General features: G+C 41.2%; 1 protein-coding gene across 1 annotated transcript; it reads left to right on the forward strand.

Moving 5' to 3' along the window:
- The first annotated feature begins 6,288 nt into the window (after positions 1-6,288).
- On the forward strand, positions 6,289-11,065 carry LOC114662985 (zinc finger protein 660-like). Its single transcript, XM_028816738.2, has 2 exons — positions 6,289-6,449; positions 9,008-11,065. The coding sequence occupies exon 2, from the start codon at positions 9,031-9,033 to the stop codon at positions 10,654-10,656; it is 1,626 nt and encodes a 541-aa protein (XP_028672571.2). The 5' UTR covers positions 6,289-6,449; positions 9,008-9,030; the 3' UTR covers positions 10,657-11,065.
- Positions 11,066-16,836: the final 5,771 nt, after the last annotated feature.

A 16,836-nucleotide genomic window follows, 5' to 3' on the forward strand; every position in this document is an offset into this window, starting at 1 on the left:
TTGCCCTCCCTTAACAATTTTTAACACAGCCACATTGTTGACCATTTCTCATTGTATTAGTGTGCTACTTAAAGGCATTTACCATTTATACAGTATATCTTTATGTTTACTGATTTTTCTACTTGATTTTTCTTTTTTTGAGATACTAGGGGTCTTTGGACCCTGCTCACTGCGCTTGCTCACACTCTTGGGCCCTGGAGGTATAGTAGCTGAGGAGAGAATGAAGACAACATTGATGACAACACGGAGGGTAATGTCAGCCAAGACATTATTCATCAGAAGTGTAACAAAAAACCTACCGGGATTTATACCAACAACAATAAACCTTTGTAATGTCTCTCTGAGATGGTAATCTTATCATTAGCCAAGTTTTCTTCTTTTTTTTTTGTAATTCTTGTGTGTGCTGTAGTAAGTTTATTGTCATTTGTTAAAGAATTTCTTGAGCTTATGTAAAATACTCATTTTTCCTCTTGGGACAAGTAAAGTACTATTAGTCTATTGTAGCCCACAAGTGTCCATTTTTTGTGCGTGGCACAGTATTGTGGATGTGCTGCTTTTATATTTCAGCACAGTATGTTCTGGAAGCAATGTGATCTGATGTGCTGGTTAAACACCGTGTGTCTACTTGAATGAACAACAAGCTACAGCAAGTCTTCTTCTTCTTCTTCTTTCGGCTGCTCCTGTTAGGGGTCACCACAGCAGATTATCTTCTTCCATATCTTCCTGTCCTCTAGATCTTCTTCTGTTACACCCATCACATGCATGTCCTCTCTCACCACATCCATAAACCTCCTCTTAGGCTTTCTTCTTTTCCTCTTCCCTGACAGCTCTATCCTTAACATCCTTCTCCCAATATACTCAGCATCTCTCCTCTGCACATGTCCAAACCAACACAATCTTGCCTCTCTGACTTTGTCTCCCAACTGTCCAACTTGAGCTGACCCTCTAATGTCCTCATTTCTAATCCTGTCCATCCTCGTCACACCCAATGCAAATCTTAGAATCTTTAACTCTGCCACCTCCAGCTCTGTCTCCAGCTTTCTGGTCAGTGCCACCATCTCCAGCCCATATAACATAGCTGATCTCACTACCGTCCTGTAGACCTTCCCTTTCACTCTTGCTGATAACCGTTGTGACAACTGGCTCGGACACAGACAGGCAGACATGCTCATGTCACCAAACACACGTTTATTTAACTCACTATTTACAAAGTCCATGTGCCCACACACCCAAAGTCCTGGCCACACAACAATGTCTTCTCTCTCTTCAAGCTGCCTCCTTGCCGTCCTCCCGACATCATCTTCCTTCCTCCTGACTCTTGTCCTCCCGAGTGGTGGTGGCTGGCCTTTTTTATACCCCACGTGGAAGTATTCCAGGTGCTTGATCACCTGGGCCTAATTGCATTTCCGGGTGGGGCTGAGGAATTGACCAGCCAGGCTGCAAAGTCCATGCAGCTCCCCCTGGCGGCCATCCGAGCCCCCAACAAGGCTGTGGAGGACTCCATCTCCCATGGAGCCATGCGCCCGGTTGGGGAATCATCGTCTGCCAGGGAGGCTGCCACCAAGCGTCCCGGGAGAGGTATTGAGCTGTCCATGGTAGCTCCCCGGAACAGATGCAGTAGGGGCGTCCCTGCCGAGCATGGGACGCGGCTGTCCTTCACACCGTCAATCACAAATCACTCCTGACACTCTTCTCCACCCATTCCACCCTGCTTGCACTCTCTTCTTCACCTCTCTTCCACAATCCCCATTACTCTGTACTGTTGATCCCAAGTATTTAAACTCATCCACCTTCGCCAACTCTACTCCTTGCATCCTCACCATTCCACTGACCTCCCTCTCATTCACACACATGTATTCTGTCCTTTTCTTCCTCCTTAGTGTCCAACCTCTCATACAACTCCTCATACATCTTTTCTTTAGCCTTTGCCACCTCTGTCTTCACCTTGCGCCTTATCTGTACTCTTGTCTACTTTCTGCATCTCTCTGACTATCCCACTTTTTCTTTACCATCCTCTTCCTCTGTATACTCTCCTGTACTTCCTCATTCCACCACCAGGTTTCCTTTTCCTCCTTCCTCTGTCCAGATGTCACACCAAGCACCCTTCTTGCTGTCACCCTTACTACATCTGCTGTAGTCACCCAACTGGCTGGTAATTCTTCACTGCCACCCAGTGCCTGTCTCACCTCCTCCCTAAACTCAACCTTGCAGTCTTCCTTTTTCAACTTCCACCATTTGATCCTATAACCCGTATTTACAAAACAGCAGGATAATAACATCTGCCAATGGAAATGTATATGACTTGTATGATCAATAAATGTAGGTGGGTTTAAACTCTTAACATGATCAAAAAGTGGTTAACTGTTAACATCCCTACACCCTAAAATGTATTCCTCCTAATGATGAGGGTCAGTTACTTTACCACACCTTTCCATATCCAGGCCTACTAACCCAAGGCAGATAACTTCACCAAGATCAGTGCACTGACTTTTAAATCATTTTTGATCTCTGCTTTCTTTACAATTACTGAGATCTTTTCAACCAACATGTGACACGCTTCCACTCTCCTGTGCCATAATAAACTTCAGATTTGTGTTTATGCCTCCATGTGATGATGACCTAATCTTCAGTTACACTCCTAGTTCATGCATGTGAGAGCAAGGTGGCTCTACAGTGACCAAGCTCCTTTATCAAGGTCAGGTTCCTGCCTTGTGGTTGGTGCTACCAGGTTCAATAATAAATCTTTGCCAGTAAGGATACATGTATGATTTGTCTCACATTTTCATACAAAAAGTAGCTCAAAGTGCTTTACATAATGGAGAGAAGAAAAATAAAAGACAAAATAAGAAATTAAAATAAGACAACATTAATTAACATAGAAAGGAGTAAGGTCCGATGGCCAGGGTGGACAGAAAAAACAAAAAAAAACTCCAGAAGGCTGGAGAAAAAAATAAAATCTGTAGGGGTTCCAGGCCACGAGACCGCCCAGTCCCCTTTGGGCATTCTACCTAACATAAATGAAATAGTCCACTTTGTAGTTCGGGTTTTTCACGGAGTCACTTGATGCTGATGGTCATACAGACTTCTGGCTTTTAATCCATCCATCATTGTTGGAACATCATGGTGCTTTGGGTAGATGGTGGTGGCGCACCATTAAAAAAAGTATGTGAACCCCTAGGAATTCTCTCTATTTATGTCTAATTCCAATATCAAACCTGGTCATATCTTCATGTCAGTCACCATAATGAACAAACACAGTCTCCTGTAACTAAAGATACACAGATTTTCAGAGAATTTTTGACTATATTGAATAAATCATTCAAACTGTGAAACTGAAGGTTGGAAAAAGTAAGTGAACTCTAAGCTAATGACTTTTTAAAAAGCTCATTGCAGTCCGAATTTAGCACACCTGGAGTCCATTTAATGAAACGAGTTCAGAGATGTGGCCCAGAATGACTTTGATTGATAACAAACACTATAAAGTTTGAGTTTGAGCTTTTTGACAAGAAGCATATCCAGATTGGAATCACGCCTCGCACAAAAGAGCTGTCTGAAGAGCTACGATGGAGAATTGTTCATCTACATAAGGCTGGAAAGGGTTACAAAGTCATCTCAAAAGATTTGAGATATTCATCAGTCTACTGTTAGACAAGTTGTCTATAAATGGAGACAATTTGGTATTGTGGCTACTCTGCCTAGAAGTGGGTGGCCTGCCAAGATGACCCCAAGAGCACAACGCAAAGTCAGCAATGAGGTAAAGAAGAACCCCAGAGTGACAGCAAAGGACGTGAAGAAGTCATTAGAACTGGCTAACATCTCTGTTCATGAGTCAACTATACGCAGAACATGGAACAAGAAAGGAGTCCATGGCAGGCCACCAAGAAGGAAGTTACTGCTATCAAAAAAGAACATTGCTGAACGCCTGAAGTTTGCGAAAGAGCACTTGGACACTCCACAATGGTACTGGGAAAATGTTTTGTGGAGTGATGAAACCAAAATTGAACTATACCCTATATCCTAACTACAGGGTCACTGGGCTCTGCTGCAGCCAATCCCAGCCAGCACAGGGCGCAAGGCACGAACAAATCCCAGACAAGGCGCCAGCCCACCGCAGGACACACACAAACCAAGCTCACACAAGGGACAATTTAGGATCGCCAATGCACCTAACCTGCATGCCTTTGGACTGTGGGAGGAAACTCACACAGATGCGGGGAGAACATGCAAACTCCACGCAGGGAGGACCCGGGAAGCGAACCTGCATCTCTTAACTGCCAGCCACCATGCCGCCCCTTGGAGTATACATATCGTGTTAAAAAAAGGAAACAAGGAGTTTTTGCTTTAAACACAGAATATGCTCTTAAAATCTGTCCTCTTGTAATGAATTTTGTTCATTGAAAGTTCCAGAAATGAACAATGTTTTTTATAACAGAAGACTAAAATATTCTGAAATCCAATTTAGGGTCGTTTGTAGGGAGGAACTCACTGTGTTCATACGAATTACTTATAAAATCTTTGAAATCACTTCATGGTTTTATTTTTCGGCTACTTTTTTTTGTTTTGGTCTGGTGCCCCCCACCCCAACTATAAAGATATACCGTTCAACTCGTCTTGAGGTCTAGTTATGCAAGATGTTAAGCTTTTTGGAGTTCGCCCGAATTTTTTTGGCCCTCAACGCCCAAAAAAAAAAATTGTTTTTAGTCCATATTTTGTACAGGAAATCATTCCCTTAAGAGTAAACCAATCGGCGTCTTCAGCAGAAATGATCAGCAGGGTTTAATAATAATAATTCTTTGCGTTTATATAGCGCTTTTCTCACTACTCAAATAATAATTATTAATTAATTAAAATTAATTAATTAATTAATTAATTAATTAATTAATTAATTAATTAGCTTTTAAAATCATGAACCCACTGAGATTTCATACATGTGCTATCATCATCAAATAACCGGCGAGGTAGCTAAATAAATAAAGGTTCTTTCTGAAATCTTCATGTATTATTTTGCAAACCATAAATGGTTCACCTATGGCAGCGTTTCTCAACCTTTAAGTATTTGCGACCCGAGTTTTCATAACAGTTTTAATTGCGCCCCCCTAACGTTTTTTTGAAAGGAGCCCACTAATACCAATTTGTTCTTTTTTAATTAATGATATATCATAGATGCATATTTTATTATACCTACTTAACTTTTATCGACATTTATCTAACTCTATATTTATTTTTCTCGTATCAGAATGTAGTTTAAGTTAATTTGTTTTGGTTTCAATAGATGTATTTTTCATATTTTCGATTCTTGTTTTCTTTTTTTCACATCTTCGCAATACTATCCACTTGCAGAGCCACAGCACCATACGTCACCGCAGTTTCAGACCCGCAGTTGTAGACCCGGAAGTGACGTTTCAGGACTGACTTCGTAACATTACTTTCGGAAGGTTTCGGCCGGTCTCGGCAAGTAAGTCTTCTCCAAGTCAGAACTGACGTCACCGCAGTTTGAGGACGGAGAATCGGAAGATAACTTCACAGTATGAGAACCACTGACCTATGGCATCACTCTTAAGAACCACTGTGGCAACTTTATTCTTAAGGGTGTATCTGAGAATACATCACCGCGTTCTGCGCTTGCACTCAGTGCAGAGCGCTACAAATAAACTGAATTGTCGCTACGAGGTATAATACGATTTGTCACGTCACTATTTTTACATACAGTATGCAATTTTAAGATGTCAGTTACTGCACGAAACAAGTAATCAAGTATTCATATAAAATAAGAGCAACTGTAGAATGTAACTATAATTCTACTAATCCCAGCCTGCAGTTGATTCGATTACCATCACATGGCCTTTTCTGAGTGTGCACTGTGATACACACTTTACCCTCCAGTACTGTATTCGTTTTCCATTTACCCCTGAGACTGATGGGGTGTTTTCTCTTGGCCACTGAGACTGATGGGGTGTTTTTTCTTGGCCACCCAAAAACAGATTTGTACTGGATGCTTAGAATAATTAGCTCGTTCTTAGGAGTGTGATACCATCCCGGACGGTTTGTTTATTACGAGGGGCAGTCATGTGTGTGGGGGTTATGACTGATAAAAACCGGTACACGCAAGGAGACAACGTGCACATTTCACAGGCAGTTTTTTTTGCTCTCGTGACGTGCTGCAGTTGCCGCTAACAATATCGTTTAGGTTTCAGCTCAATAAAGCATCTTGTGTGTTATTAAATGCTTCTCAGTTTCCTGACACGGAATATATGACGAAGAGGAGGAGGAGGAAGGCGTTTTTTGTAGACGGTAGCGCTGCCGGGGATCCCGAAGCTTTGCGTAACTTCCGCTCTCTGGGCCTTCCCGAGAGGAGCTGCCTGCAACTCCCCGGAAAATAGAAGCCTATGGTGCTTCATCGGTGAGCTCGATATTTGGATATTAGTGCCGTGCAGGCGGACCTCACTCAGGTAAGTGGAGATTAGCTCGAGAACATGCTGGCGGGACTCTTAGGCGGCCCTTAAATTAAACGTCACGCACATTATTTATATGAACAACAACCAATCGGCAAATTCTAACAGAGTTTTGTTCTTCCTGTCGCACTCCCATTCCAGCTTTGACATATACGTAATAAGCGAGACCTTCCATTCATTGCTTAATTTAGTCTTTCCACTTTTAGGGATATAAATTGATAATGTGGTGAAAATCCGATTCCGTCGGGAGCGCCCGGCTTGACTTATGCACATTTCTAGCTGTGAGAACTCAGTAATACAGAAGAGTTTTTTTTTCTTCGTTTTATTGTTGAATTTATGCAAAGGTTCACCTAAAAAAGGAAATAGCAAAATAACCAGAAAAACAAAAAGGAACTTATTCTATTTTAGCGAAACAATTATCTCGTTAATGGATTATCATTAAATATATCTTTCCGTTTTCAACAGTTAACTTAAACTTTTATAGCACCTTTTAGTGAACACATTTAGGCTAATAAACGAGTTAATTTGACTTCAGTGTCAGAGCTGGGAACCATCTTTGGAGCATCCGTTATTTAAGGCAGGAATCATCCTCATAATAATAATAATAATGCAGATATGCTGGAACAACATTCGTACTCTATATAAAAATATAATTCATAAAACCTGAAAATGCAGTGATTTTACACAATAGCAATAAACGTTACAATAACTAATTCAGTTATATTTTTGCTCAGTACTTATCTATTGGTGTACATTTTTTTATTTACAGACTCATCTTATAACCGAGGCAGTGTTTATCAAACTGAGGAAATATCTGTTTTCATCTGCCGTTAAGAGGACGGTTTTATTTCTTTAAACACTTCGTTGTGAACAAGAGTTTTTCTTTCTTTCTTTCTTTCTTTCTTTCTTTCTTTCTTTCTTTCTTTCTTTCTTTCTTTCTTTCTTTCTTTCTTAAATTGCAGTTCATGCTATGTAAAGCACTACATTTGATAACGATTGATTGGATAATTTGGGTTTTTACTAGTATGGCTCTTAAGGTCAATGAATTTGTAGAACTCTGCAAAAAATAAAGCAGATTAAAATATATTAGTCTCTTCTAATACATATGAATTATTTTAGTATTAAAAAGAGCACAACTTGCAAATAAAGATTGACTGGTTACCTGCAGGCCAGAAAGGTGGTGCGGTAGTTAGTGCCGCTGTCTCACTGTTCCATCCATCTTCTTTTTCCTGGTTTTGAATCCTGAACATTACGCTGTTGAATTAGTATATTCTTCTGATGTCTTCCTGTTTCTCTTTTTGTCATCTCAAAGATGCAATAGAAGATGACAATTCTGTATTTGCCCAGAACTTCTTTCTGCAGTATGGTCAATTATACCAGGACATGCTATGACTCCTAGAACCCTAAATTTGGTGAGATAAGTACAAATAATGGATGGATGGACACAGAAATGTGTTTTTACTTTAATATCTCAATGCAACCAGCTTGAGAATCTCAATTGGCTGCATATGTGTGAGAGTGAGTGGGTCCAAGGTTGGTTTCTTGAATTCTGGAAAGGCTCTGGCTTTGAGTGGATAAAGTGGGTTTTCATTATAGATGGATAATATATTGTATATTCCTGTAATGTTTTTCTGGACCCAGTTGACTAATTGTGGTTGTCACTTCTACTTAAATGTTTACATATTCTCAACAAGCATGAGGGTTGTTATACATTTTATTGATAATAGCAAAACCAGTAATAGGCTTACCAGGTGCCCGTTTGCTAAGTCTAATACTGCTTACATAATTCATTCATTCTTCTTCTTCTTTCAGCTGCATCCTGTTAGGGGTCGCCACAGCGGGTCATCTTCTTCCATATCTTTCTGTGCTCTCCATCTTGTTTTGTTACATCCATCACCTGCATGTCCTCTCTCTCCACATCCATAAACCTTCTCTTAGGCCTTCCTCTTCTCCTCTTGCCCATCAGCTCTATCCTTAACATCCTTCTCCCAATATACCCAGCATCTCTCCTCTGCACATGTCCAAACCAACGCAATCTCGCCTCTCTGACTTTGTCTCCCAATCGTCCAACCTGAGCAGACCCTCTAATGTCCTCATTTCTAATCCTGTCCATCCTCGTCACACTTAATGCAAATCTTAGCATCTTTAGCTCTGCCACCTCCAGCTCTGTCTCCTGCTTTCTGGTCAGTGCCACCATCTCCAGCCCATATAACATAGCTGGTCTCACTACCGTCCTGTAGACCTTCCCTTTCACTCTTGCTGATACCCGTCTGTCACAAGTCACTCCTGACCCTCTTCTCTACCCATTCCACCCTTCCTGCACTCTCTTCTTCACCTCTCTTCCACAATCCCCATTACTCCGTACTGTTGATCCCAAGTATTTAAACTCATCCACGTTTGCCAGCTCTAATTAATTAATTCATTGATTGTTTCATTTTGCATCCATCCATCATGGGGCACACTCATGAAGACTATGGAATGTTCTCATCTAGATTTTTCTGATGTTCTAATTGTACTGCCATTCTGAGAGCAATTTATTTTCCATTTTCACACAGATTTGTTGGGATCTCTGCATTGGATGGCTCATAGGGAAGAGCGATCCTTCAAGATGGAAGACACTGGAAGCACCCAAAAGCCCTTGGCAACAGAGATATCCCCTTCAGATTCATTCCTGCACAGCGCTGAACGCTACAAAGTGGGCACTACCCACCCTTTAAAAGACAACGTCCATGTGGAATGTGTAAGTGTTAAAGACGAGACTGACTGTCTGACTTCTTTTCGTATCAAAGTGGAGCCAAATGCTGAGGACTCTGTCTATGTGAAAGAAGAATTTATAGAAGTAAATCTGGTGAAAGTGAAAGGGGAGTTCTTTGAGGGAATGTCACAGCTTCAGAATCATGAAAGGGTCCAAAATGGAGAGCGGTCAGGTGGATGTTCTGAATGTGGAGAGAGCTGTGATGAATCCAGAAGGTTAAAGTCACAAAAGAGGATTCCCTGTAGGCAGAAATCCAGTAGTTGCAGCGAATGTGGGAAGAGCTGTAGACGGACTGATAATTTAACATCACACCAAAGAACTAATTCGGGAGAAAAACCATACAACTGTTCTGAATGTGGGAAAAGTTTCTCCCGCTTAAATATTTTAAACACACACCAGAGAATTCACACCGGGGAGAAGCCCTACAATTGTACCGAATGTGGGAAGAGCTTTACTCAGTTAAGCCACCTTAAAAACCACCAGAGGATTCACACGGGAGAGAAACCCTATACCTGCTCTGAATGTGGAAACAGCTTTAGTGAGTCCGGAACGCTAAAAAACCACCAGAGAATTCATACCGGGGAGAAACCCTACTCATGTTCAGAATGTGGGAAAAGCTTTAAGCAATGCGGACAATTAAAAAACCATCAGAGAATCCACACAGGAGAGAAACCATATGTATGCTCTGAATGTGGCAAAAGCTTCAAACAGTCCAGGACATTAAAAAATCACGAGAAAATCCACACCGGGGAGAAGACGTATATTTGCGATGAATGTGGCAAAAGCTTTAACCGTATAAGACAATTTAAAAAGCATCAAAGGATTCACATTGGAGAGAAACCCTATAGCTGCAGTGACTGTGGGAAGAGCTTCAGTCGGTTTGATCGCTTAAAAACGCACCAGCGAAAACATACTGGAGAAAAACCGTACAGCTGTGTCGAATGTGGCAATAGTTTTAGTGCATCGGCAAATTTAAAAAAACACCAAAAGATCCACGCAGGAGCTAAGCTGTTTGCTTATAACGGATCTGGAGAAGACGGTAAGCAGTCGAAACAATTACAAACTCGCCACATGGAAAAGGAGCTTCTCAAAATGAAACACCGAAGAAAGGTTATAGAGCAGCTCATCGCAGAACCATCTAGAACCTGTGAAGCCTTCTCTGAACAGCAAGACGATCTAAACGGGGTCGGGCACAGCAATTTTGACAGAGAAAGAGGGTCTCTATGTGTGAAGCAGGAGACAGATCATCGTCAATCTGTGCATGTAAAAGTAGAGCCCACTGAAGTGGAGTCGGTCGTCATCAAGGAAGAATTTGTTGACCCGAATTCTGCACACGTTAAATGTGAACTCATTGAGAAAGAGTGTCTTTTCCACAGAATACCAGACTCAAAAGGCGACTTTAATGATGGTACATGTGTTAAGAGAGAGCAGGTGGAGGACGGGCACTAGCTGTACCTATGAGAATTGTGGGTCGATTTCCAGCAAAGAGAAAGCTGGCAGCAACTTTAACTAAAGACACGGAGCTTTAGAAAACACGACGAGTGAATCTTATCAGAGTACATTTGATGTGTATAGGAATGGACAGAATACATATAAAGATTTTTGGCCATATTTTTTAAAATTTTAAAAATGACGCTTCAAAAAATTCAATTTTATATGTGAAAGTTAAACAATTAATTTGCAACAATTCATGAAAACTTGTTTTCCTTTAGACTACATCACCTGTCAGTAAACTCTGAATAAAAGAAAAATAGCATCACAGAATCGAACATACAGAATGGAGTTTCTGCATAATTTAAGGGGGCACAGCCCACGCAGATGGTGTGCAAAAAATAAATAACCTTCCCTCAGTAATTTTAACTTATTATTAAACGGTTTATAACAAAATACTTGGTCATCTTAAGTATTATGTTTAAATTATTTCTCATTTAGGAAAATGCTGCATTTTGCGGTACAGTCATATGAAAAAGTGTGGGAACCCCTCTTAATTCTTTGGATTTGTGTTTCTCATTGGCTGAGCTTTGAAAGTAGCAACTTCCTTTGAATATCTGACATGCCTTATGGACACAGTAGTATTTCAGCAGTGACATTAAGTTTATTGGATTAACAGAAAATATGCAATATGCTTCATAACAAAATTAGACAGGTGCATAAATGTGGGCAACAGAGATATGACATCAATACTTAGTTGAGCCTCCTTTTGCTAATCTAACAGCCTCTAGACGCTGTCCTCCTATAGCCTCTGATGAGTGTCTGGATTCTGGATGGAGGTATTTTTGACCATTCTTCATACAAAATCTCTCCAGTTCAGTTCAATTTGATGGCTGCCGAGCATGGACAGTCTGCTTCAAATCATCCCATAGATTTTCGATGATATTCAAGTCAGGGGACTGTGACGGCCATTCCAGAACATTGTACGTCTCCCTCCGCATGAATGCCTTTGTAGATTTCGAACTGTGTTTTGGGTCATTGTCTTGTTGGAATATCCAACCCCTGCATAACTTCAACTTTGTGACTGATGCTTGAACATTATCCTGAAGAGTTTGTTGATATTGGGTTGAATTCATCAGACCATCGACTTTAACAAGGGCCCCAGTCCCTGAACTAGCCACACAGCATGATGGAACCTCCACCAAATTTGACAGTAGGTAGCAGGTGTTTTTCTTGGAATGCAGTGTTCTTCTTCCGCCGTGCAAAGCGCTTTTTGTTTGACCAAAAAGCTCAATTTTTGTCTCATCAGTCCAAAGCACTTTGTTCTAAATGGATCTGGCTTGTCTAAATGAGCATTTGAATACAAGTGACTCTGTTTGTGGCATGAGTGCAGAAAGGGCTTCTTTCTCATCACCCTGCCATACAGATGTTCTTTGTGCAAATTGAGTTGAATTGTAGAACGATGTACAGATACACCATCTAAAGCAAGATGTTCTTGCAGGTCTTTGGAGGTGATCTGTGGGTTGTCTGTCACCATTCTCACAATCCTGCACATATGCCACTCCTGTATTTTTCTTGGCCTGCCAGACCTGTTGGGTTTAACAGCAACTGTGCCTGTGGCCTTCCATTTCCTGATTCCATTCCTTACAATTGAAACTGACAGTTTAAACCTCTGAAATGGCTTTTTGTAGCCTTCCCCTAAACCAGGAGACTCAACAATCTTTGTTTTCAGATCTTTTGAGAGTTGCTTTGAAGATCCCATGCTGTCACTCTTCAGAGGAGAGTCAAAGGGAAGCACAACTTGCAATTGACCACCTTAAATACCTTTATATCTCATGATTGGACACACCGGTCTATGAAGTTCAAGGCTTAATGAGCTCATCCAACCAATTTGGTGTTACAAGTAATCAGCATTGAGCAGTGACAGGCATTCGAATCAGCAAAATGACAAGGGGACCATCATTTGTGCACAGCCAGTTTTTCACATTTGATTTAATTTCATGCAACTAAATACTGCCTCACTAAAAATCTTTGTTCGGAAAACACCTTAGTACTCAGATGTTCCTAGGAAATGAAAGACATACCACTGTTATCTTTTTTTGTTGAAAGGAGAGTCAATTATTATGCAGGCTGAGAGCGCCTCCCAAACTTTTTCATATGACTGTATGTGAAATTGTAGCACCAGAAAGAAGGTAAACTACAATGGACCAGCTGTATTGGCCCTTCAGCTTTATTGGTTTGTGTGTGTGAGTACATACTAAGAGCCCAGACTTGAATCCGATTGAACATCTCTGGAGAGATCTTAAAATGGCTGTGCACCGACGCTTCCCATCCAACCTGATGGAGCTTGAGAGGTGCTGCAAAGAGGAATGGGCGAAACTGGCCAAGGATAGGTGTGCCAAGGTTGTGGCATCATATTCAACAAGACTTGAGGCTGTAATTGCTGCCAAAGGGGCATCGACAAAGTACTGAGCAAAGGCTGTGAATACTTATGTACATGGGATTTCTCAGTTTGTTTATTTTTAATAAATTTGCAAAAACCTCAAGTAAACTTTTTAACACGTTGTCATTATGGGGTGTTGTGTGTAGAATTCTGAGGAAAAAAATGAATTTAATCCATTTTGGAATAAGGCTGTAACATAACAAAATGTGGAAAAAGTGATGCGCTGGGAATACTTTCCGGATGCACTGTAAATCACTGATGGGGTGCAATCCAAACAGCCCTATGAGTGTTCTCCGGTTTTCAAACATGTCTAGCAGGGTGTCTGATGATGAACATGATAGGGGCAGGCCTGGCTTCGGGGGGGGTCATTTAAGTAGGTTAAGCCCCAAACCCACCTGGCGTTGTCTGGTATTCTGCTACTTGTTGGATTTTTGGGACTTTATCACACCATATAACCCCTACCCCTTTAACATTTTGGCTGTAGTTAGGGCTGGATGGAGGGTATTAGCAAATTTGTATTATTAAAATGAAGACCTTTGAAATCATATGTCTCAATGATGTTATGGCTGTAATTAATACAGAAAGTGCTTCACTCAGGTCAAGTGTGTTTACCACTGACCTTATGGGATAAACCATAACACTTGCATAAGTTTTTGTCACGCTTTCTAAATCGGGCTTATTTTAAAACCTACATATGTGTTTGGTATCATTCTTTTCAGAATATAATCGAACTTTAATGTGATGTTGTTAGATTTTTAGATTCTTACTCCATATTTAAATTATAAACTAAAATATCAAGAACTCACGTCCCACGAGACAAGACTTACAACCAAGAGATTTAACCACAACCGGGTCCAGAAATAAAAGACAGACTAAGACAGCTGCTGTACAGGCTTTTAAATGTTCAAAGCACTGCACGAGACGCAGACTGGGCCGAAGGTTTACCTTCCAACAAGACAATGATGCTAAGCACACAGCTAAAATAACGAAGGAGTGGCTTCACAACAACTCTGTGACTGTTCTTGAATGGCCCAGCCAGAGCCCTGACTTAAACCCAATTGAGCATCTCTGAAGAGACCTAAAAATGGCTGTCCACCAACGTTTACCATCCAACCTGACAGAACTGGAGAGGATCTGCAAGGAGGAATGGCAGAGGATCCCCAAATCCAGGTGTGAAAAACTTGTTGCATCTTTCCCAAGAAGACTCATGGCTGTATTAGCTCAAAAGGGTGCTTCTACTAAATACTGAGCAAAGGGTCTGAATACTTAGGACCATGTGATATTTCAGTTTTTCTTTTTTAATAAATCTGCAACAATTTCAAAAATTCTTTTTTTTTGTCTGTCAATATGGGGTGCTGTGTGTACATTAATGAGGAAAAAAATTAATTTAAATGATTTTAGCAAATGGCTGCAATATGACAAAGAGTGAAAAATTGAAGGGGGTCTGAATACTTTCTGTACCCACTGTATATATATATATATATTTTACACTGGCAAGAATTCAACAGTTAAGAGTGTACAGTGCATCTGGAAAGTATTCACAGCGCATCACTTTTTCCACATTTTGTTACGTTACAGCCTTATTCCAAAATGGATTAAATTCATTTTTTTCCTCGGAATTCTACACACAACACCCAATAATGACAACGTGAAAAAAGTTTACTTAAGGTTTTTGCAGATTTATTAAAAATAAAAAAATTGAGAAAGCACATGTACATAAGAATTCACAGCCTTTGCCATGAAGCTCAAAATCGAGCTCTGGTGCATCCTGTTTCCCCTGATCATCCTTGAGATGTTTCTGCAGCTTCATTGGAGTCCACCTGTGGTAAATTCAGTTGGTTGGACATGATTTGGAAAGGCACACACCTGTCTATATAAGGTCCCACAGTTGACAGTTCATGTCAGAGCACAAACCAAGCATGAAGTCAAAGGAATTGTCTGTAGACCTCTGAGACAGGATTGTCTCGATGCACAAATCTGGGGAAGGTTACAGAAAAATTTCTGCTGCTTTGAAGGTCCCAAAGAGCACAGTGGCCTCCGTCATCCATAAGTGGAAGAAGTTCGAAACCACCAGGACTCTTCCTAGAGCTGGCCGGCCATCTAAACTGAGCGATCGGGGGAGAAGGGCCTTAGTCAGGGAGGTGACCAAGAACCCGATGGTCACTCTGTCAGAGCTCCACAGGTCCTCTGTGGAGAGAGGAGAACCTTCCAGAAGGACAACCATCTCTTCAGCCATCCACCAATCAGGCCTGTATGGTAGAGTGGCCAGACGGAAGCCACTCCTTAGTAAAAGGCACATGGCAGCCTGGAGTTTGCCAAAAGGCACCTGAAGGACTCTCAGACCATGAGAAAGAAAATTCTCTGGTCTGATGAGACAAAGATTGAACTCTTTGGTGTGAATGCCAGGCGTCACGTTTGGAGGAAACCAGGCACCGTTCATCACCAGGCCAATACCATCCTTACAGTGAAGCATGGTGGTGGCAGCATCATGCGGTGGGGATGTTTTTCAGTGGCAGGGACTGGGAGACTAGTCAGGATAAAGGGAAAGATGACTGCAGCAATGTACAGAGACATCCTGGATGAAAACCTGCTCCAGAGTGCTCTTGACCTCAGACTGGGGCGATGGCTCATCTTTCAGCAGGACAATGACCCTAAGCACAAAGCCAAGATATCAAAGGAGTGGCTTCAGGACAACTGTCCTGTGAATGTCCTTGAGTGGCCCAGCCAGAGCCCAGACTTTAATCCGATTGAACATCTCTGGAGAGATCTTAAAATGGCTGTGCACCGACGCTTCCCATCCAACCTCATGGAGCTTGAGAGGTGCTGCAAAGAGGAATGGGCGAAACTGGCCAAGGATAGGTGTGCCATGCTTGTGGCATCATATTCAAAAAGACTTGAGGCTGGAATTGATGCCAAAGGTGCATCGACAAAGTATTGAGCAAAGGCTGTGAATACTTATGTACATGGGATTTCTCAGTTTTTTTATTTTTAATTTGCAAAAACCTCAAGTAAACTTTTTTCACGTTGTCATTATGGGGTGTTGTGTGCAGAATTCTGAGGAAAAAAATTAATTTAATCCATTTTTGAATAAGGCTGTAACATAACAAAATGTGGAAAAAGTGATGCACTGTAAATCACTGATGGGGTGCAATCCAAACAGCCCTATGAGTGTTCTCCGGTCTTCAAACATGTCTAGCAGGGTGTCTGATGATGAACAGGATAGGGGCAGGCCTGGCTTCGGTGGGGTCATTTAAGTAGGTTAAGCCCCAAACCCACCTGGCATTGTCTGGTATTGTGCTACTTGTTGGATTTTTGGGACTTTATCACACCATATAACCCCTACCTCGTTAACATTTTGGCTGTAGTTAGGGCTGGATGGAGGGTATTAGCAAATCTGTATTATTAAAATGAAGACCTTTGAAATCATATGTCTGAATGATGTTATGGCTGTAATTAATACAGAAAGCGCTTCACTCAGGTCAAGTGTGTTTACCACTGACCTTATGGGATAAACCATAACACTTGCATAAGTTTATGTCACGCTTTCTAAATCGGGCTTATTTTAAAACCTACATATGTGTTTGGTATCATTCTTTTCAGAATATAATCGAACTTTAATGTGATGTTGTTTGATTTTTAGATTCTTACTCCATATTTAAATTATAAACTAAAATATCAAGAACTCATGTCCCACGAGACAAGACTTACGACCAAGAGATTTAATCACAACCGGGTCCAGAAATAAAAGACAGAGT

The sequence above is a fragment of the Erpetoichthys calabaricus genome, chromosome 12, assembly GCF_900747795.2.
Source record: "Erpetoichthys calabaricus chromosome 12, fErpCal1.3, whole genome shotgun sequence".
NCBI classification, from domain to species: domain Eukaryota; kingdom Metazoa; phylum Chordata; class Cladistia; order Polypteriformes; family Polypteridae; genus Erpetoichthys; species Erpetoichthys calabaricus.

Coding starts and splice junctions, on each gene's coding strand:
- LOC114662985 (XM_028816738.2), top strand. CDS start 9,031: ATGGCTCATAGGGAAGAGCGATCCTTCAAGATGGAAGACACTGGAAGC.